General features: G+C 54.2%; 2 protein-coding genes across 2 annotated transcripts; one reads left to right on the top strand and one right to left on the bottom strand.

The window, feature by feature from the left end:
* Positions 1-929: 929 nt before the first annotated feature.
* On the bottom strand, positions 930-2,114 carry Pde6h (phosphodiesterase 6H). Its single transcript, XM_090324473.1, has 3 exons — positions 1,981-2,114; positions 1,675-1,715; positions 930-1,006 (listed from the first exon to the last, which is right to left on the bottom strand). Exons 1-3 carry the CDS (start codon positions 2,112-2,114, stop codon positions 930-932), a joined length of 252 nt encoding a protein of 83 aa, XP_090180599.1.
* Positions 2,115-8,211: 6,097 nt separating this feature from the next.
* Positions 8,212-21,975, top strand: Arhgdib (Rho GDP dissociation inhibitor beta). The gene is made up of 6 exons (XM_090324425.1): positions 8,212-8,450; positions 14,986-15,169; positions 15,563-15,646; positions 17,542-17,618; positions 21,198-21,261; positions 21,578-21,975. The coding sequence occupies exons 2-6, from the start codon at positions 14,995-14,997 to the stop codon at positions 21,775-21,777; spliced, it is 600 nt and encodes a 199-aa protein (XP_090180551.1). The 5' UTR covers positions 8,212-8,450; positions 14,986-14,994; the 3' UTR covers positions 21,778-21,975.
* The last annotated feature ends 241 nt before the right edge of the window (positions 21,976-22,216 follow it).

Here is a 22,216-nt window from a genome sequence, read left to right as displayed (position 1 = left end):
AGCACGTGTGGGAGTCTACATTTACCTACTGGCCAAGCCGTATAACGACCTGACTGTGGATTTGATTCTCAGGACCAGGACTCAGATGGCCGCAGGTAACACTGAACTTCCAGTACATGAGAAGGGGAAGAAAGTGGCGTGAGTGTCCCCTAAGTCTATGGCCAGCCAGGCACCGGTGGCTCCCGCCTGTCACCCCGGCTCCTCAGGAGGCTGAGATCTGAGGATCGAGGTTCAAATCCAGCCTGGGCAGGAAAGTCCAGGAGACTCTGATCTCCAGTGAACCACCAGAAAACCAGACGTGGAGCTGTGGTTCAAGGGGTAGAGCGCCAGCCTGGAGGGAAAGAAGCTCAGGCCCTGAGTTCAAGACCCAGGACTGATACACACACACACACACACACACACACACACACACACACACACACACAGAGTCTTGTCAATCACAACGAATGTCTTTGCACGGAGAGACTGAAAGAACATCGATGCAGACCAAATGGAGAGAATATTCATGTATTATGGTGTCCAGCCAGCCCGTGGGAAAGGAAGGGTTTGATGTCCCAGTGGGTTTTTTTTCTTTCCAGTCCTGGTCTTGAACTCAGGGCCTGAGCTCTGTCCTTGGACTTTCTCAAGGCCAGAGCTCTACCACTTGAGCCTCAGCACCACTTCCAGCTTTTTTTTTTTCTATGTATGTGGTACTTAGGGATCGAACCCGGGTCTTCGTGCATGCTAGGCAAGCACTTTAACCACTAGGCCACACTCCCAGCCCCCCCAGTGGGTTTTTATTCCTCCCTCTCAGCTGGGCTCTACTGAGAGACAGATTCTGACACTACAGGGATTCAAGCTGGGGCTTCATGGACCTCAGGACACAGTTTCAGACGTTTCGAGCACCCGGCAGACGCTGGGGCAGAAAGTGCTAGAAGGTCACAGCAGCCTTAGATGATCCCAAACTGAGCGAGCTCGTGCAACTCCAGGTGGCTGAAGGCTTCCCACGGGCAAATCACTGTGATGTCTGTGGGGGGAGAGAGAAAGAAGAGGGGGGAACGGCGCTCCTGCCTGTAATCTCATCCACTCGGATGCTGAGAGCTGAGGATCTGGGTCCAAAGCCAGGCTGGGCAGGAGAATCCGTGAGACTTTTATGTGGGTTTGGGGCCCCGGGTGCCTCTCTACGGCCTCCGATTCTCCCTTGAATCTCTCTGCCGGCTTCAGGTCTCTTCCCTCAAAAGCAAAAGTGGTCTGGAAACTTCTGAGAACCTTAACCTCATAAAAAGGCAGCCTGTCAGCTGGGCGCCTGTAATCTCAGTTACTCAGGGGGCTGAAATATGAGGATCACAGTTCCAATCTAGCCAGGCAGCAAAGTTCTTATGTCTAATGAACCACCAGAACACCACAGGTGGCACTGTGGCTCAGGTGGTAGAGCGCCAGCCTTGGGCAAAAGAGCTCAGAGACAGCGCCCAGGCCCTGAGTTCAAGACCCACAAACTCTCTCTCTCTCTCTCTCTCTCTCTCTCTCTCTCTCTCTCTCTCTCTCTCTCTCTCTCTCTCACACACACACACACACACACACAGGCTGTTAAACAACACAAGTCATGAAACTGGGTCTGCCCTCATTTCTTTCTTTTTTGGGGGGAGGGGGTGTTAGCATTAAACTGGAGGGGTTCACATCAATAGGGGTGCTCACCTGTTCCCAGCCCCTCCATTCCGGGGATGTCATCTCCAAATCTGTGGATAAATAAAAACTAATAAATACATACAGAAACAGATCCGTGAATGCAGAAATAAATACAGACTCAGCTAGGAGCCCGTGGTTCTGCACCACAGAAATCCTTCACTCAAGAAACCACGCTGTGTGTGTGTGTGTGTGTGTGTGTGTGTGTGTGTGTGTGTGTGTGTGATATCTGTTCCATGTTCTGAGCCCGGCTTTCTCCAACATAAAGAACGAACATTCATAAGAAGCAGAAGCCTTCTTGTTCATCCTCGGACTTACCCTTTGATGCCTTTCTTAGGGGGCTTGCTCTTGAACTGGCGGGTCTGCCTCTGTTTGAATTTAGGGGGCCCCTTGCGAGGGGTGGTGGGGCCCTGGCTGGGTGCTGGAGGGGCCAGGGAAGCATTCTCGCTCATTCTGGCAGCGTCCCTGGCTGGCTGGCTGCTGTCCCCTGGGCCCTGCAGAGGAAGAATGAACGGATTTGATCCTGTCCACTGGTTTTGAGGCCTTCAGTCTAATCCAGGGGTGATTCAGTGCTTTAATAAAGCAGCTCAAGCTTGGGGGTGCAGTGCAAGCCTTTAACCTTTGCTGCTTACTCAGGAGGCTGGGATTTTCATTATATGTCTGTGTTTGGGGTTGAATTTCCACATAGGAAAAAAAACCAGTCTCCCCCCACCCCAGCTTATCACTCAAATATGACTTTTTATGAGTCCCTCTTATCTGTTTTCCTGCAAAATAACACCTTCTTCTTAATAGATGAATAAAAGTCATATATATGAGACAGGAATATATAAATTTATATGAGAATATATGTGTGCTTATATGTTTAATATATACACATAGGTATTGAACTCATATTCATATACATATAACAGAGCCATGCATATATATGCAGGTATCTATCTATATCATATTTTCTTGATCCACACCTCAGTCAGTAGTGAATCTGAGCTGTTTCTTTGACTCAGCTGTTAGGAACTATTCTGCCATAAGCGTGAGTGAGCAGGCATTTTTATTGCATCCAGCTTTGCAACCTGTTGGGTAAAATCCCACCACAATGGTGTCACTGGATCATCGGAAAGTTCTGTGGGTAGATGGTGTCAGTCCTGGGATTTGAACTCAGGGCCTGGGCACTGTTTCAGAACTTTCTTGCTCAAGGCCACTTGAGTCCCAGCTCCAATTCCAGCTTTTCAGTGATTCATTGGCGACAGGAGCCTCAGGGATTTTCCCGCCTGGGCTGGCTTTGAACTGGGGATCCTCAGATCTCAGCTAGAATGGCGGGTGTGAACACTGCTGCCTGGCCTGTTTCTGACCTTTTGAGGACTCTCCACACTGGCTTCCGCAGCGGTTGTCTTCATGTATCTTCCCACCTGCCGTGTATTCCTGTTGCTAACCCTACTTGACAGCACTTTTGCTGCCTTAGAATCCGTGCCACAGCACTAAAAAAGAACCCAGACAAATGGACTAAGAGACGCAATGGCTGATGTGCCAGCCGGCAGCAGAGACAAAGCCTGGCTCGCTCGCTGGCTCCCATGGAGAATCTTGTATTTCATCCCCACCAGCAAACCTTGCGTCTGCAGTCTGTCTCGGATGGCAGAACCCAGAGCTGACGCTAAGCCTGAGAGTGAATGAGTGAAGAGCTTCATTCGTTCCTGTGGTGACTATGCTAGACTTGGTGTCAGGACATCCTGGCAACTTTCTCACCGGGTCCCACAGGGTCCCTGGCTGAGCTTTGCCTCGCCGAAGCCCACAGTTTGGCTTGAGGAAAGATCTTGCCAGCGCTCCGGAACGCTGGATGCAGCTCTTCTGATGGGCCTTTTCCAGCCCCGTCAACAAACAGTACCTGGGCCCCCTTCCCACCCCCGTGTGGTTTGGAAGTGTGGGACCCACGGGGAAGGCATTCTTGGCCCAGGATTTGACGTCAGCAAGACACACGTCCGGCCTCTGCCACACAGAAGGGAAAGCCAGGGTGTTTCTTTCAGATCAAGTGTTCAATTCTGTTAGAAAGCAGAAGCACTCACGTCTGTCTTTTACAAAGCCCCATGGTATTTACATGTTCATACGCAGAAAATAAAAAAAAAAATCAAGTATTAGCCAGGCGCTGGTGGCTCACATCTGTCATCCTGGCTACTCAGGAGGCTGAAGGCCCTGGTTCAAAGCCAGCCCGGCCAAGAATGTCTGTAAGGCTCTTCTCTCCAACGAATCATCTAAAGGGCAGAAGTGGAGCTGTGGCAGAGCATTAGCCTTGAGAGAAAACTCAGGTACAGCACCCAGGCTCTGAGTTTAAGCCCCAGGACACACACACACACACACACACACACACACACACACACACACACACTACTCCATACACTTCAGAATACCAAACTTAGTGTCTGACTTTGATTTCAGCCAGAAGAGACCATTTTGCATGGTTCTTTCTGAACAGGTCCTGTCATGCGTTGCTTCCTGCTATAAAAAGAAGCCACCACCACACAGTTAGAGGACATGATTTCCCCGGAAGGGGGGGCGGGGGAACTGGGGTTCGTGTCTCCTTAGACCCAGAGCAGCGAGATTTAGCTGGGCAAAGCTGTAGTGCTTGATATTTCCCAGGTCCTGGCTGAGGAGAAGCGGGAAACTGGCTTCCCCACCCCGCACCTCCAGCTACCTTCTCCCAGCAAAGGTTTTATTTCATTTTCTTTTCCTGAGTCTGGTAGCCGATGCTTCTGCTCCTTGGCTGGCATATCGCCTGAACCACGCTTCCAACCTCTCCCCAAGGAAGACAGAAGGCTGAAGGGACAATGGCAGACAAAGGGGGTGGGGGAAGGAGAATTGATTTTCTCCTCAGTTGGACTGAAACCCAGGGTCCCTCTGGGGCAGAGAGAATCCTGGTTTAGAGCCAAGCAGAATCCCAACCAAAGTCATCCCCACACAAATAAACTAACCCCAGTCCATCCAGCATGGCAACCAACACACAGCGTCACCTCAGAGGCACATGGTGGTGAAACGCCCCAAGGTCAGTCCAGCCGGTCCTTCCCTTTATCCCACCCTCCTCCTGGGCCAAAGACCTCTGCCCTGTGTCACTTGGGCCCTTCCCCCCCCACACACACACCTTCCCAGAAAGGAAGGCTCCACTGGGTTCCATCTGAACAAAATCACTAATCCAGCTTCCTTCACCTTCCCGCCCGTCTCCCAGCCCCAAGATTCTTCACCTCCAGAGTTTATCTTCCTGTCATCCCACACAGGCACAAGCTCAGACCCCCCTCCAGCCTGGGCGGGGGGGGGGGGCCGCTGGGGGCAGCAGGATTAGGAGCTTTCTGGTGGTGTGAGGCGCTTACAAAACCAGGCCCTCTGTGGTCCATAAATAGATGCTCAATGCACAAGGAGACTTGATCTCCCTGCTCCTCCATTGCTCCCTCCCTCTTCTGACACACCCATTGTGATTGCACATCTGTGTGTGCACAATCACACACACACACACACACACGTCTCACACGCAGAGGCCTATGTGGACAGGGATGTGGACACCTGGAGAGTTGAGAGTGAGATTTGTCACCCTTGGCTGTTCTGAGAACCTCCACCCTGCAGACAGCGAGGTTGAAGATGGTGGAGAATTTCTCCCCAGAGCCCAGGCCCTGAGTGCTTAGGTCAATTCCCATCTTCCTTTATATGATTCTGTTTTATGGGTTTTTTAATTTTTATTTTATGCCGGTCCTGGGGCTTGAACTCAGGGCCTGGGCTCTGTCCCTGAGCTTTGATGCACGAAGCTGGTGCTTTACCACTTGAACCACAACTCCACTTCTGGCTTTTTCCCCCCTGGAGATTAGAATCTTATCATTTTTCCTGCCGCGTTGGCTTCGAACCACAATCCTCAGATCTGTCTCGTGGGTAGCCGGGATGGCAGGCGTGAGCCACCAAGCGCCAGGCTGGGCAAGTTTATCCTAGAGAAATGGAGTGGTTGGTTCAAGACAGCTTGTGAAGTTGACACTGACGGTGAGACCCAGAGCCAGAGGTGGGACCCCTCACATTCTCTGATGCCTTTTCTTGCACCCCAGCCAAGCAGACATGGAAGCCAGAGTCACATTAGGACTCCATCTGTGATTACAGGATTCTACCTCCCCCCCACCCCCTGCCCCTCTCCAAAGTACCACTTGTCAGAGGAGATTGCACTCTGCAAAGATTACAGAGAAAGGACGTCAATTGAGCTCTCTGAGCCGGGCAAAGACTCTTAACCTGCAGGCCCCAAGCAGATTACAAGAACAGCCAAACGGCTTAACAGTGGCTGAGACGCTTTCCCAGGGTCTTTCCCCAAATCAGAGCCATTTCCCAAGCAACACAAGGCAGCAAGGGGTTTTGTCTCTGGAAGTGTTTTTATTATTGCATTAACCAAATTTCTTAAGAAATGTATTCCGGCCAGACACCTGTCAGCTACTCAGGAGGCTGAAATCTGAGGATCACGGTTCAAAGCCAGTCCGGGGAAAAAAAGTCCATGCAATGCAACTTTCATCTCTAAGGAACCACCAGAAAACCAGAAGTGGAGCTGTGGTTCAAAGTGGTAGAGAATCACCAGCCTTGAGCTGAAGAGCTCAGGGATAGCACCCAGGCCCTGAGTTCAAGACCCAAGATTGGCAAGAAAGGAAAAAAGACATAGCTTGGAGAATAGAGATGCATGCCATTAAATCCTGACGTATGTGTAAATCAGCACCCACTTCGATGCAACATAAAGCCATACAACTTTGTTTCCAGAGCTGTCTCTTTTCTAATTATGTTAAAATTTACATAATAATGAAACCGTTTGGGGTGTTATAGTTATCAGTACTGTCGTTAATAGGTAATTTTCTCTTTGTGGTGGTGGTTGTTTTTTTCTTTCTTGGCAGGCACTCGACTAGTTGAGCCATGCCCCCAGTCCAGCTTTTTGGCTAGACTAAGATGGAGTCTTTTCTGCTCGGGTTGGCTTTGAAAAGAACCTCTGGATTCCAGCCTTCTGGGTCATTACAATTACAGGCATCAGCCATGAATGCCCAGCTAGTTGGATATGTTGGGGGGTGAGGGGGTGGCGATGAGGCTAGCTTCAACTCTGTGCTCCTCTTGCCTCTGCCCCCCACCCTGCCCCAGCGCTGGGATCACAGGCATGTATCTACCTGTCTGACTACTTTTCCTTTTGGAGTTTTCTGTCCAGGTGAGGTGGTTTCGATCACTTTCCCATCTCGGTTCCACTTAGCTCCAGATCAGATGTTTCCTGCACAAGTCCGCAGGCAAAAAAAAAAAAAAAAAAAAAAAAAAAACCCTCTGGGCGCTGTCACCGAGTATTCCTGCTGCACTCCTGCTCAGGTCTGAGTCCACCGACACGCGCCCCGGTACCCTGTGATTAGGAGAGGTGGATAACTCTCCTTAACAACTGCTTCAGGAGTGTGACACAACTAATCCCACATGGACTCGGCCTGGCCCCCCCACGGGAACCTTGAGAGCCATTTTCTCCAACGTGTCTGTGACACTGCATCCGAAGTCTGGGTTCGAAGGCTGTCTCTGAGCTTGACATGTGCACATGCCTAGGTTTAATCGAAGGCAGGGGATTTTGCTTTTGGTTTATTTAACCTGAAAGAAAGAAAACAGCAGGAAGGGAAAAAAAGGAAAAATTAAAAAACCCATGGGGCTGGGAGTGTGACTCAGAGGTAGAGTGCTGGCCTAGCATGCAGGAAGCCCTGGGTTCGATTCCTCAGTACCACATACACAGAAAAGGCCAGAAGTGGTGCTGTGGCTCAAGTGGTAGAACGCCAGCCTTGAGAAAGCCCAAGGACAGTGCTCAGGCCCTGAGTTCAAGACCCAGGGACTGGGGGAAAAAATGAAAAAAAGAAACAATATTTTTAAGAGAAGAACACAAAGTCACTGTGCAAAATCACACTTATTCAAACAAACTCCAGGAAATGGAAACAAGAGTTTTTTTTTCTCTTCGTTGTTGCTTTTGTTTCCTTTTCTCTTTGTCTTGTGTGCTGGTTTCTCTGTCTTTGGGGAGGTGAGGCGGGCACAGACATGGAGACAGAGTGTGGACGGAGGCAGCCGTGGTCCTCACTGGACACGTGGTGGAGAATGAACTTGACCACTTGTGGGTGGGGATGGGAGGGGAAAATGGGGAGAGAGCGAGGGAAGAGGGGGACGCTGTCCTCAAAGAAATGTCCTCAGGACCTGACTGAGGGAACTGTCACCCCTTTGCATGTCACCTTTATCATCAGAATACACACACACACACACACACACACACACTGGATTGATAAAACCCCGTGCTGAAATCATAACCAGTTAAACATCCAACCATCTATTATCAAGACACGAGTTCGAATTCAGGGCAGAGCCAGCTTCGTGCTTTCTGCAGAGCTGGTAGGTGACAGAAGTGACCGGTGGGGTGGGGCCTGCAGGCGTCCAGGGCTATCGGCTTAGGGCAGCCGAGGCCTGGGAGGTGACTTGTTTTTGTGGCTTTTAAAAGAAAATTTTTTAGACATACCACACGGTGCTTTATGGCAAGCAGGGGACCAGGGCCTTTTCCACTGCCGGGGGGCGGGGGCCTGCCTGCCCTGTGGCAGGAATGAGGCCCAGAGTTGACTGATGGCCAGATACGCAGCAGGAAAGAGATTGCAGATAGCCCGGCGTTTCCTCTTTGACAAGGTTGAAGACATTTTTTTTTTCTTTCACTTCCTTCCTGTTCTAACTGCCACTTCTGAGAAGTCAGAGCTGAGAGGCACAGGCCGGGGGTGTGCAGAGGAGAGACAGCAGTGAATGTGAGTTAAAATGTGTGTGTGTGGGGGGGGGGGGGTCCCGGGTGTGCAGAGCCAGGGAAGGGAGACTTAGACTGTAGGCAAAAAAAAGAAGAAGAAGAAGAAAGATAAGACTGCATGGAGTCTGGAGAACAATCCTCCTCTCATCCCAACCTTAGAATGTGGGGCTGGAGAAGATGCTAGAATGCTTGTGCAGGAAAGGAGAAGCTGGGGTGGAGACGAGCTGCATTGAGCTGAGTTTGGGGGAGATATAGCTGGGGGTGGGGGGAGGAGAAGGGCTGTGACTCAGTGCTGTGTGACTCAGTGCTGTGTGTGTGAGGCAGGGGCGGGGGAGGCCTGCTGGAGCTGAGACTGGTGAGTTTTCCTGTACGGTCAAACTGAGGCACAGAGAGACTCAAGGCCTGCATGGAATCAGAACACCTCTGCCCAGGGCGTGGTGTGCAAAGGTGTGGTTTCCTGTTTTTGTTGTTGTTGTTTTATTTAAGCAGATTGCTTAAAAAAGAGACAGAGACAGAGACCGAGACAGAGAGACAGAGACAGAGAGACAGAGACAGAGAGACAGAGAAAATAAGGGTTTCAGAGCCGTCCAAGGACTAGACTGTCATTCAAGCACCGGTGTGAGTTTTAAGAGCCAGGAGAGGTGAGGACGGCGGTGGGGGGGGATGCTCGGCAAGCCCGGGTGACACACCACGGTCTGTGTCCTCCGTGCACTGGATTCCCTGTGTTGGGAGGGCAAAAGAAAAAAACATAGCTGTTGGTGGTGCTGAGAAAATAGTGATCAGGATGAGGATCACGTCATCGCAGTAACCAACTGCCTGGGCGAAAAGCAAAGGCGCACAGGGAGGGGGCCCAGGAATGTCACGAGAAGAAGGCGGGGTGGCCCAGGAATGTCACGAGAAGAAGGCGGGGGGCCCAGGAATGTCACGAGAAGAAGGCGGGGGGTTCTGGAATGTCACGAGAAGAAGGCGGGGGGTTCTGGAATGTCACGAGAAGAAGGCGGGGGGTTCTGGAATGTCACGAGAAGAAGGCGGGGTGGCCCAGGAATGTCACGAGAAGAAGGCGGGGGGCCCAGGAATGTCACGAGAAGAAGGCGGGGGGGCCCAGGAATGTCATGAGAAGAAGGCGGGGGGTTCTAGAATGTCACGAGAAGAAGGCGGGGGGTTCTGGAATGTCACGAGAAGAAGGTGGGGGGTTCTGGAATGTCACGAGAAGAAGGTGGGGGGTTCTGGAATGTCACGAGAAGAAGGTGGGGGGCCCAGGAATGTCACGAGAAGAAGGCGGGGGGTTCTGGAATGTCACGAGAAGAAGGTGGGGGGCCCAGGAATGTCACGAGAAGAAGGCGGGGGGCCCAGGAATGTCACGAGAAGAAGGCGGGGGGTTCTGGAATGTCACGAGAAGAAGGCGGGGGGCCCAGGAATGTCACGAGAAGAAGGCGGGGGGCCCAGGAATGTCACGAGAAGAAGGCGGGGGGGCCCAGGAATGTCACGAGAAGAAGGCGGGGGGCCCAGGAATGTCATGAGAAGAAGGCGGGGGGTTCTAGAATGTCACGAGAAGAAGGCGGGGGGTTCTGGAATGTCACGAGAAGAAGGTGGGGGGTTCTGGAATGTCACGAGAAGAAGGTGGGGGGTTCTGGAATGTCACGAGAAGAAGGTGGGGGGTTCTGGAATGTCACGAGAAGAAGGTGGGGGGCCCAGGAATGTCACGAGAAGAAGGCGGGGGGTTCTGGAATGTCACGAGAAGAAGGTGGGGGGCCCAGGAATGTCACGAGAAGAAGGCGGGGGGCCCAGGAATGTCACGAGAAGAAGGCGGGGGGTTCTGGAATGTCACGAGAAGAAGGTGGGGGGCCCAGGAATGTCACGAGAAGAAGGCGGGGGGGCCCAGGAATGTCACGAGAAGAAGGCGGGGGGCCCAGGAATGTCATGAGAAGAAGGCGGGGGGTTCTAGAATGTCACGAGAAGAAGGCGGGGGGTTCTGGAATGTCACGAGAAGAAGGTGGGGGGTTCTGGAATGTCACGAGAAGAAGGTGGGGGGCCCAGGAATGTCACGAGAAGAAGGCGGGGGGTTCTGGAATGTCACGAGAAGAAGGCGGGGGGCCCAGGAATGTCACGAGAAGAAGGCGGGGGGGTTCTGGAATGTCACGAGAAGAAGGTGGGGGGTTCTGGAATGTCATGAGAAGAAGGCGGGGGGTTCTGGAATGTCACGAGAAGAAGGTGGGGGGCCCAGGAATGTCACGAGAAGGCGGGGGGTTCTAGAATGTCACGAGAAGAAGGCGGGGGTTCTGGAGGAGCTCACCTGGGCCCAGGAGGCTTCAGGTCAGCCAGCTTCAAGTGAGCGTGCCCCCGAGCTCTCCTGGTGTGTCTCGGCTTCTTTCCTCTTCATGTGCTGGCTGGTGCAGGGCTGGGGTTTGCACTCAGGGCCTGGGCCTTGACTTTAGGCCTCTGTTCTTCTTATTTTTTTTTAATTTTTTCTCAAGGCTGGCGCTCTCCCACTTGAGCCGCAGCTCCATTTCCAGCTTTGGTTTGCTTGGTTGGTTGTCTGGGGTGCTTCCTTGGACACAGGAGTCTCAGGGACTTTCCTGTCCCGGCTGGCTTCGAACCCAGATCCTCAGCGCCCTTCGCAGGACGCATGCGCGTCCCTGAGATCTGCATGCCAGGGGCCTCCTGGCAGTGCGCATGCGGGTCTGCGACGCCTCCTGCCCAGTGCGCATGCGGACCTCTGCGGCCTCCCCGCTGTGCGCATGCAGGTCTGTGAGGACTCTCCACGCGTGTATACGCGATCCGTCCTTGGCAGTGCGCATGCGGGCCTCAATGGCCTTCTACCAGTGCGCATGCGGGTCCCCTGCGGCCTTCCCATAGTGCGCATGCGCGCAGCCCGTTGCTTCCACAGGCAAAGATGGGCGTGGAGCCTCGGAGCCTGCGTCCAGGTGTGGGGCCTGCGGCGGAGCCGAGCGGGGAGGCGGAAGTGCGGGTGCTGGAGGCCAGGGAGGCGGAAGTGCGGGTACTGAGGCGGAAGTGCGGGTGCTGGAGGCCAGGGAGGCGGAAGTGCGGGTGCTGAGGCGGAAGTGCGGGTGCTGGAGGCCAGGGAGGCGGAAGTGCGGGTGCTGGAGGCCAGGGAGGCGGAAGTGCGGGTGCTGGAGGCCAGGGAGGCGGAAGTGCGGGTGTTGGAGGCCAGGGAGGCGGAAGTGCGGGTGCTGGAGGCGGAAGTGCGGGTACTGGAGGCCAGGGAGGCGGAAGTGCGGGTGCTGGAGGCCAGGGAGGCGGAAGTGCGGGTGCTGGAGGCCAGGGAGGCGGAAGTGCGGGTGCTGGAGGCGGAAGTGCAGGTGCTGGAGGCCAGGGAGGCGGAAGTGCGGGTGCTGGAGGCGGAAGTGCGGGTGCTGGAGGCCAGGGAGGCGGAAGTGCGGGTGCTGGAGGCGGAAGTGCGGGCGCTGGAGGCCAGGGAGGCGGAAGTGCGGGTGCTGGAGGCGGAAGTGCGGGTGCTAGAGGCCAGGGAGGCAGAAGTGCGGATGCTGAAGGCGGAAATGCTGATGGTGGAGCCGGGGAAGGGGCAGGAAGTGTGGACCGTGGATGATGGAGCTGGGAGGGCGGGGAGTGCGGTGGATGATGGAGCTGGAGGGCGGGGAGCGCGGTGGATGGTGGAGGATGGAGCTGGAGGGCGGGGAGCGCGGTGGATGGTGGAGGATGGAGCTGGAGGGTGGGGAGCGCGGTGGAGGATGGAGGATGGAGCTGGGAGGGCGGGGAGCGCGGTGGATGGTGGAGGATGGAGCTGGGAGGGTGGGGAGGGCGGTGGATGGTGGAGGATGGAGCTGGAGGGTGGGGAGTGCGGTGGATGGTGGAGGATGGAGCTGGAGGGTGGGGAGTGCGGTGGATGGTGGAGGATGGAGCTGGTGGGCGGGGAGTGCGGTGGATGGTGGAGGATGGAGCTGGTGGGCGGGGAGTGCGGTGGATGGTGGAGGATGGAGCTGGTGGGTGGGGAGTGCGGTGGATGGTGGAGGATGGAGCTGGAGGGCGGGGAGTGCGGTGGATGGTGGAGGATGGAGCTGGTGGGCGGGGAGTGCAGTGGATGGTGGAGGATGGAGCTGGTGGGTGGGGAGTGCGGTGGATGGTGGCGGGCGGCAGAGGTGTAGATGGTGGAGGATGAAGCTGGAGGGTGGGGAGGGAGAATGGTGGAGGGGGCATCAAGGAAGTGCAGACGGTGGAGCCAGCAGGACCTTGGGGTCTGGCAGGCACTGGCCACCCCAGCTCTGTCACCCTGGGCTCCCCCCCCCCCCCCCCCGTTCGCTTCCCATCCCCCACCTGCTCGGAAAGAAACCGCGGGTGTTGGTGGAGTGGGGGCACCAGGATGAGGAAGATGAGAGAAAATGTTCTGTGCTGCGAGGCGGGGCTCCCCCACCCCATCTTCAGTTCCTCTTCTCCCCGGGTTTCACAAGCCTGTCTCCATGAGGGGCCCAGGCGTCCAGCACCCCCATTTCACTTGGGTCCAGAGAGGTTGAGCCACTGCAGCCACTTGGATAGCATGGAAACTCCCCCCACAGCTGGCAAAGCAGGAAACTGGTGGGGGGCCAGCCTGCTGCAGGGAGGCCTCCAGGGAGGCCGATGGGCAGAGGCCCTGGGTTCAAGTTCCAGTGCTGTCACCAGAGAGACAGAGACAGAGCGGGGAGGATAGCAGTGAGAACCATAACCAGGCCTGGAACCCCAGCTCCTCAGGAGGCTGAGATCAGACGGTCACGGTTCAAAGCCAACTTGTGCAGGAAACGCTGTGAGCCATTTATCTCCATTGAACCACCACAAGGCTGGGGAGGGGAGCTGTGGTTCAAGTGGTAAAGCTCCAACCTTAACCAAAATCACAAAACCATGGAAGGAAAAGACAGTGAGTTCCCAGACCCCGAGTTCAAGTCCCCAGGACGAGTGCTCACACAATGAAAAGGGCAGGCTCTGCCGTCAGTGTGCTGAAAAACTCCACGGGCTGGGAGGAGAGAGATGAGGTCAGACAGATCCAACTCGGTTTCTCTAGACAGCCACGGGCCTCTGGTCAATTCTTCAGCCCGGCCTTGTGGTCCTGGGTCTTGAACTCAGGGCCTGGACGCTGTCCCTGAGCTGCTTTCATCCAAAGCTGGTGCTCTACCCCTTGAACCACAGCTCCACGTCTGGTTTTCTGGTGGTTCATTGAAGATCAGAGTCTCAGGGACTTTCCTGCCCGGGGCTGGCTTTGAACCGGGATCCTCAGATCTCAGCCTCCTGAGGAGCAGGGACAACAGGCGGGAGCCACCAGCAGCGCCTGTCTGTTTTCTTTGGATTGTGATGAGATCTGTAGCTTGCCGTGTGGCCTCTGCCTTGATTCTTGGTTCGGCTCCCCAGGCCACGGGAGGAGAGCCCCCCCACCCCTCCCCAACCCCCCCAATGGGCAGCGTCATCTCTTCTTCATCTGCTCCTTACACCCTCATGGCGGCTGTAGTTCCCCCCACACACACCCATAACCACTTGGAATGGGAGCTGGGCTGAGTCATTCTGTTTCCCCACTGGGCGGTGACCGGGGCTGGGGCTGAGTGACAGCTGTCTCTAAGGCTGAGACCATGGTTGCCGTGGTAACAAGGCCCACCCAGGTTGCTCCTGGCTCCAGAGCAGGGCACAAAGATTGCTTTCAGCACCTTGAACGCTCCACTGTCTGGCCTGTTAATTCACCCGAGGAGTGCTGAGCCAAAGGGCATCTATAAAGGAACGGGTGAAGTGGCCCCGCCTGTCCTCCCAGCTCCTCAGGGGGCTGAGATCTGGGGATCTCAGGTTCAAAGCCAGCCCGGGCAGGAAAGTCCAGGAGACTCTGATCTCCAGTGAACCACCAGAAAACCAGACGTGGAGCTGTGGTTCAAGGGGTAGAGCGCCAGCCTGGAGGGAAAGGAGCTCAGGGACAGCGCCCAGGCCGTGAGTTCAAGACCCACAGCTGACAAAAACCAAACCAACCTACAGATGATGTGGAACAGAGCTGATCCTGGAGATGTAGCACTTGAGGCTAATAGAGGCCTTGCCCACAGGCAGAGAAGGAGGCCAGAAGAGGAATCTCTGTCTTGCACAAACGCCTCTCTACCAGCTGTCTGCACTCCCAGCCCAAGGGTCAACTCTGATCTCATCTCTCTCCCTGCCATGGACTTTGGGTCCCTCCCTCCTCCCTCCCTTTCTTTCTCCTTCCTTCCTTTATTTCTCCCTTTCTCTCTTCCTCTTTCTTTTTTCTCCTTCCTTCCTTCTTTCTTTCCTTCCTAGCAATCACCTGTGGTAGTTTTTGTCTTTTGCTGGTCCTGGAACTCAAACTCCAGTCCTGGGCGCTGTCCTTAAGTTCCCCCCCCCCCCGCCCCAGTTCACTGGAGATCAGAGTCTCCTGGACTTTCCTGCCCTGGCTGGCTTTGAACCCCGATCCTCAGATCTCAGCCTCCTGAGTCGCCGGGGTGAGGCGCCCGGCACATCTGTTCGGCTGAGCGAGGGGAGCGAGTGTCCGCCGGGCTGGCTGTGCCCGTGAGGACATGACGGTGTCCCCCCCCCCCCCCCCGCAGCTCGAGACAATGGAGAAGGACGCGGAGCCGCAGCTGGGGGAGGCCGAGGACGACCTGGACAGCAAGCTCAACTACAAGCCCCCGCCCCAGAAGTCGCTGCAGGAGCTGCAGGAGCTGGACAAGGACGACGAGAGCCTGGCCAAGTACAAGAAGAGCCTGCTGGGGGACGCGCCCGTGGTCTCAGGTGGGCGGGGGGGGGAGGGAGGGGGTTCCACGGCTGGAGAGAGGGCACACGAGGGAGCAGGCAAGAGAGAGGTGCTGGCCACCCTCCGAGGCCATGCCCTCTGTGCACTGTCCGTCTTCCCTCCCCTCCCCTCCTCTGCCCTCTCCTTCTCTCCCTTCCCCTCCCCTTCCCTCCCCTCCTTTTCCTTCCCCTCCCTTCCTCTCCCCTTTTTCCTCCCCTCCCCTCTTCCCTCCCCTCTCCTCTCCCCTCCCCTCCCTCCTCTCCCCTCTGCCCTCTCTTCTCCTCCTCCCCCATCCCTCACTCTTCTGCACACACACACGCACACACACACACACGCCCTAGGTGTGCTTCTCCCTCCGTCCTCACACTCTCACACTCCCCTGAACCCCGCAGACCCCTCGGTGCCGAACGTGATCGTGACGCGGCTGAGTCTGGTGTGTGACAGCGCGCCCGGGCCCATCACCATGGATCTGACGGGTGAGTGGACACGCCGCGAGGCGGAGCTCGTGGCACAGGTGGCACAGGTGGTGGCACGGCGGCTGGCTCCGTCCGACAGAAGAAGGGCCCACAGGTGGCTGGCTTTCAAACAGATGCGTTTTTTGTACTCTTTTGATCTTTTTCCCAGCCCTAGGTCTTGAACTCAGGCCTGGACACTGTCCCTGAGCTTCTCTTGCTCAAGGCTGGCGCTCTACCACTTGAGCCACAGCTCCACTTCAGCTTTTAAAGTGTGTGTTACCAAAGAATGGAACCCAGAGCTTCGTGCGTGCTAGGCGAGCGCTCTACCACTAGGCCACACTTGGCCCTTGTTTTCCTTTTTTAAAATCTTTATCTTCACCGGGTCGCCGAGATTGGACCCTTCATGAAAGAGCGGCGAGGGTGGGATACGACGCAGGCTGTCGGCTCCTGGAGCTGTGATCTTCATGCAGTCTTAAATGTCGCAGAAAAGTGATTTCTTCTCCTGCAAGCGCAGCCGAGGAGGAAGAGCCATGCACAACTCCCCACCCCGTGGCTGAGATCCGAGGAGCGCAGTTCAAAGCCAGCCCAGGCAGCAATGTCTGTGAGACTCTGATCTCCAGTGAAGCAGCAAAAAGCAGGAAGGGGAGCTGTGGTTCAAGTGGTAGAACGCCAGCCTTGAGAAAAAAAAAAAAGCTCAGGAACAGAGCCCAGGCCCAGAGTTCAAGCCCCATGACCGGCTAAAAACCACAAAAGACACTAAAAAATAACAACAACAACTACATGATTTAAGATTCCATATCTCTCAGGGGCTCCACAAACACTTTCTCCCTAGAAAGCCGAGCAGGCCCTCTCCCTTCCTGGTGACTCACGACCACGGCATTTCCCAGGATTCTTTCTGGGGGAGATAGGGAGCAATAGAGAAGGCAAAAGTGGGTAAAACAACAGCAGCAGTGGCCAAATGGAGGGGGGGAAAGGAGAGTCAGGCAAAGCAGAAGCAGAGCAGAGCAGGACTCTGGAACCCGGAGGGGGGAAGTCCCCCTGAGAGGCCACCCTGGCTGGGTTGACCGTATATGGACTTTCTGTGCTGAGGGAGGAAGCGCAGGCCCAAGAGACACCACTTCCTGCCCCACTGAAACGGTGAGAGCATGTGCGCACGCGCACACACACACACACACACACACACACACACACACACGCACACGAGTACACACACGGGCGGGCCAGGCTGTCTCTTCCCCTGGACTCGGGCCTGTCCACAGGCAGGAGGAGATTGTACCACCCAGAGCAGCCGTCAGCCTGAGGAGATAAAGCTCAGGCAAGCTGCCAGGAGATTCTGACGGCCCTAAAAGAAGGCGGTGACTTCCGACTCACCCCTGCTCGGCTGGACGACAACCAATTAAACACCCAGATTTGGTTTTCGGTCCTGAGAACATTTCCGACCTGAATCCCAGACATAGATCCTACCATCTGTGAAAGATGTCACAGAATAGTGCAACACACACACACACACACACACACACCTGAGTGTCACACTGTACAGGTCACTTAGAGAAAAGAACAGTACAAAGAGTCCCAAAACAAGAGACAAAAATGAGGGACAGATCCTGCTTATTAATTCCAATAGATGTAGATATAGATATATAAAATCAATCCTGTATGCCACCTGTGCAATCTTCCTTAGGCAAAACTAACAGCAGTCTTGCAGGTGCAAACGGAAGGGAGTAAGTACAAAAATGCGTAGTAGCTGGGCTTCAGCTGTGAGGGGAAGCTCTGATCTCAGGGTGGCTGGAGAGCTGTGAGGGGGGGGGGCATTCCTCTCCGGGGTCAGGGGGTCCCAGCCCAGCCCTCCCCTGCCTCTTGGGGGAACGAGCTTCCGTGGAGACTGAATGCACCTTTTCCCAATGATCTCTTCACAGGAGACCTTCAAGAACTCAAAAAGCAAGTGTTTGTCATGAAGGAAGGTATCGAGTACAGGGTGAAAATTTACTTCAAAGTGAGTAGCCCTCCCCCGTTAGCCTCCCCCCACACCCGCCCCCAATTCTGGGTCTCCGTGTCACATGGCCTCTGCCTGCCCCTGACCTCCTGAGGCCCCCGCTGCCCTCAGGCCTGCCTGGCCCCAGCCTGGACCCCGGGAGCCGCCATCGGTCAGCCAGGCCGCCCGAAACTCCACCCCCAGGCCACTCCCCTCCTGTTCCAGGCACCATTTATGACATTTCCTCCTTGTGCAACACGCCGAAGCATGGGGAAATTGTGTCCTCCATGGCTCCCCTTCGGGTGTTTCTCCTGCAGCTTCAGAGAGGCCAGCTGTTTAGTGGAAAAAAAATATATATATATATGTGTATATACGGAGGGGGAAATGAACAAGGAAGGAAGGAAATCAACCAATAGGCAAAAGAAAGAGGGAGGGAGTGAAGGAGAAAGGAAGGAAAGAAAATACCAGCTAAACCTCAGCTCTTACTCGCTCAATGGCAACATAGACACAGAAAGTTAAGAGTTGTTGCTCATTAACTTAGGTGGTGGCAATTCAAGGTGTATGGCAGGTGATCGAGGGAAAAAAGACAAAACTTAGGAGCAAATCGAGAACTGTGGTCCCTTTGTACAACTACATAATAATAATAGAGTATCTAGTATATAATACTATATACAATATATTACATATTATACTATACATATAGTATATTATACATACTCTATATAATACTATATACTGTATTATAAACTATACTGTATATGTTATATATACTCTATTATGTACTGTATATAGTACATACACTATACAATACTACATGCAATAATATATATGCTACACAGAGTATATAATATATAGTGTATAATATATATTAAATACTCATTGTTATTACTTATAATTATATAATTGCTTATATACTATATAATTCTATACTATATACTATATACTATAATATGATATTTAAATCACATATGAATAGCATAATCAATAGGTGGTATATTAATATTGTACTATAAAAATGCATATGATCATAGGTGCATATAAATATAATGCATAATGTGTCATATATAAATATAAGTACACTGTAAATAACATTAATATATTATATATAAAAGAAACTGACAGGCCCAGGGTGTGGACGCATGGGGCGAGGAAAAGAAGGCAGATGCACGGATGATATCCACAGTCCACACGTGACCACGGAACGGTCACTTGAGGGGCCCGGGTGGGGCCGGGAGAGACAGGGTGGCATTTTAGTTATATCGCGTTGAAACTCCGAGGTGCACCCTACTTAAAGTTCACCCCCCAGAAAATACAAAGAAAGAAGGAGTCAAATGGAGAAGCGAGGCCTCTGTCCCCGGGGACGGCCGCAGCCCAAGGCGTGACCTTGACAGTGAAAGCAAACCAGTGAGACCTGCACGCCGCAGCCTGTTTGTCTTGGCCGTCTGTCCTGCCCGCTGCCCACCGGCTGCTCGGGGCTCTGCGGGAGATTGCACCCACACCCCCGTGTTTGCACACTGGCCTCCTGTCTCCTGGACTCCTCAGGGCCCCCCACCCATGCGGACGCCGCTCCTTGACCTGGCCCTGCGCGGTGACTGGGTTTCCTGTCACACTTGTTTATTACTGGGACACCTGGCCCAGCGGCCTTGGCTAAGGCCCCGTGTCCAAACCTACGCAGAGTGGGCTGGAAGACTGCCTAGGCCACCAGCGTCTGTGCAGGGTCATTCTGGAAAGTTCATCTCGTTAAAAAAAAAAAATACATGTATTATATAGTGTATAATAGAAATTACATATTGTTATTACTTATAATTATATGATCACTTATATACTACATGTCTATGAAATATAATTACACTATAATATGATAGTCATATAGTATGTGGATATCATAATCGATATATAGTATATTAATATTGCACAGAGGAGCTGCCATTCTACTAAGCAGTTTAGGTAGTATTTGGGTTTGAATTAAGGGTTGTGTGCTCTTACCACCTGAGCCATGTACCCAGCCCATTCCTATTTGTCTCTGTTTTCTTTTTCTTTTCTTTTCTTTTTTGCTGGTCCTGGGTCTTGAACTCAAGGCCTAGGTGTTGTCCCTGAGCCTCTTTTGTTCAAGACTGGTGCTCTACCACTTGAGCCACAGCTCCACGTCTGGCTTTCTGGTGGTTCACTGGAGATGAGAGTCTCATAGACTTTCCTGCCCTGCTGGCTTTGAACTGTGATCCTCAGATCGCAGCCTTCTGAGTGGCTGGGGTGACAGGCGGGAGCCATGGGTGCCTGACTTGGGCTTCATTTTTATCCCAGTCCCTGCCATGAAGCCATTTCTGTCCTTCCTGATTTTGCCCACTTTTTACTACAAGTGACACTCCAGAGTCTACCCCGCTCTCCCACCCCCATGCCAGCGGGGCCAAAGAACTAACCGGTAGATTGGTTTAAGGGTTGCACCTGGCCTAGGAAGGGTGCCATCTTGTTGCGGAAAGTTAGCTGCCCCCGTCTCTTGTCTCCATGTAGCTGAAGAGTCAGCCATCTGTGATTCAGCCTCCACCTTTAATCTGTTTGTGTGGATGGGGTGGGGTGTGGGTAATGGGGGGGGCAGTGTAGGAAATGGCAGACAGCTCAGGTAAAATGAGTCATGGTGGAAAACAGTGGAGCAGTCGATGCTGGCTCATCTCTATTTTCATTCTCGCTTTCAATGGCTATTCTTTGAAAGTTCCGGGGAAAGTAGCAAACGCCCCAGACCACAGGTGGTCGTGAGTGACACGGCAGGGGTAGCAGCAGGATGCCAGGAAATGGCACGTATTATTTACGGTGAAGGAGCAGGCAGGAAATTTCCCAACGCCTCCACGCACAGGAGCAGCCACAGAGCCCAGACGCTCCTTCCATGACTGGCTTTCTCCATGTTGGTTGTTTTCTTCCCAGACTCCAGGGGTCACTCCAGAAGTGATGATGGGTTTTTCGGGTTTGGGGTTTGGTTTTTCTATTTACAGAGTATTTCCCACTGGTGTTTGGATAACCTTTCCTGACACAGTGGCAGGCTTGGGTCTGGGTAGTGCTGAGGAAAGCAAGTCTGCAGAGGAAGGAAAGAAGTGGGGTGAAGAATCGGAAGATTGTGTTTCAGGGGTTGTCGTCTGATGGTGTCACTTTGAGGTTGGGATTCTGTATAGACAGTCTGCTTCTCTTTAGTTGTAGAAAGGGTTGTTTGTTGATTGGTGGGTTGGTTTGTTGTTTTTTTTGTTGTTTTTTTTGGCCAGTCCTGGTCTTGAACTCAGGGCCTGAGCACTGTCCTTGGATTTTTCCCAAGGCTGGAGCTCTACCACTTGAGCCTCAGCACCACTTCTGGCTTTTTCCAAGTATGTGGTACCAAGGAATCGAACCCGGGTCTTCGTGCATGCTAGGCAAGCGCTCTACCACTAGGCCACACTCCCGGCCCTCATAGGGGCTCGTCAGTGAGGACCATGCATCCTGACCCTTGTCACCGGCCCTCCCCCCAGCCCTCCCCTCCCCCCTCCGCCCTCCACCGTGATGAGAACAGAACGGGCGGCCGTGACGAGGGGCAGGGAGGACTCCTCTCCTCCCCAGCGCCCACGTCCTTTCTGCTTGCAGGTCAACAGGGACATCGTGTCCGGCCTCAAGTACGTGCAGCACACTTACCGCACGGGAATGAAAGGTACTGCCCTGTGTGTGCATGCGTGTGCGTGTGCACATGCACGTGTGGGGGGGGGAGGGCACGTGCCTGTCCTGGGACTTGAACTCAGGACCTGAGTTCTTTCCCTCCAGGCTGGTGCTCTACCACCTGAGCCACAGCTCCACGTCTGGTTTTCTGGTGGTTCACTGGAGATCAGAGTCCCCTGGACTTTCCTGCCTAGGGCTGGCTTTGAACCTGTGATCCTCGGATCTCAGCCTCCCGAGGAGCTGGGATGGCAGGCGTGAGCCACGGCCGCCCCCCCCACCTCGCCCTCCACCGAGCCCCCCTTCCCTTGCAGTGGACAAAGCCACGTTCATGGTGGGCAGCTACGGGCCTCGGCTGGAGGAGTACGAGTTCCTGACGCCGCCCGAGGAGGCCCCCCGGGGCCTGCTGGCACGGGGCACCTACCACAACAAGTCCTTCTTCACCGACGACGACCGGCAGGACCACCTCACCTGGGACTGGAACCTGTGCATCAAGAAGGACTGGAACGACTGAAGGACGGACAGACACATGGACGGGGTCCCCCTGCCCCCCCAGCCCCTGCTCATCCTTCCTTCCCCATCTCATTTTGCACCCCTTTTTCTCTCATGGAGAGGCCAGAAAAGTCATCCAGCCCCCCCATTAATTCTCCCTCCACCTCGGGGGGACCCCACGGCTCCTTCCCCACCCCACAAGTCCTCTGGGCCCCTCTCTGGCTGCCACTGCTCCTTCCCCACCCTACAAGTCCTCTGGGCCCCTCTCTGGCTGCGGGAACTCCTGGCAGGCCCGCTGTCCAGGCCCGCTGTCCAGGCCCTCCTTGGGGGAGATGTGGTTCACACCAAGAAGAGAGACCGAGAATAAAGAAGCGAGCATGTGCCTTGACTGAGACCCTCTCTTCTTCCCTTCCGACGGCTGTGGCAGCCCTGGGCGGGGAGGGGACGGGGGATCCCCTTTC

This window comes from Megascapheus bottae, chromosome 35, assembly GCF_031878675.1.
Source record: "Megascapheus bottae isolate mThoBot1 chromosome 35, mThoBot2.hap1, whole genome shotgun sequence".
NCBI classification, from domain to species: Eukaryota; Metazoa; Chordata; class Mammalia; order Rodentia; family Geomyidae; genus Megascapheus; species Megascapheus bottae.
Note: the sequence above shows the minus strand (reverse complement) of the source record. Positions and strands in the feature narration are given on the sequence as shown.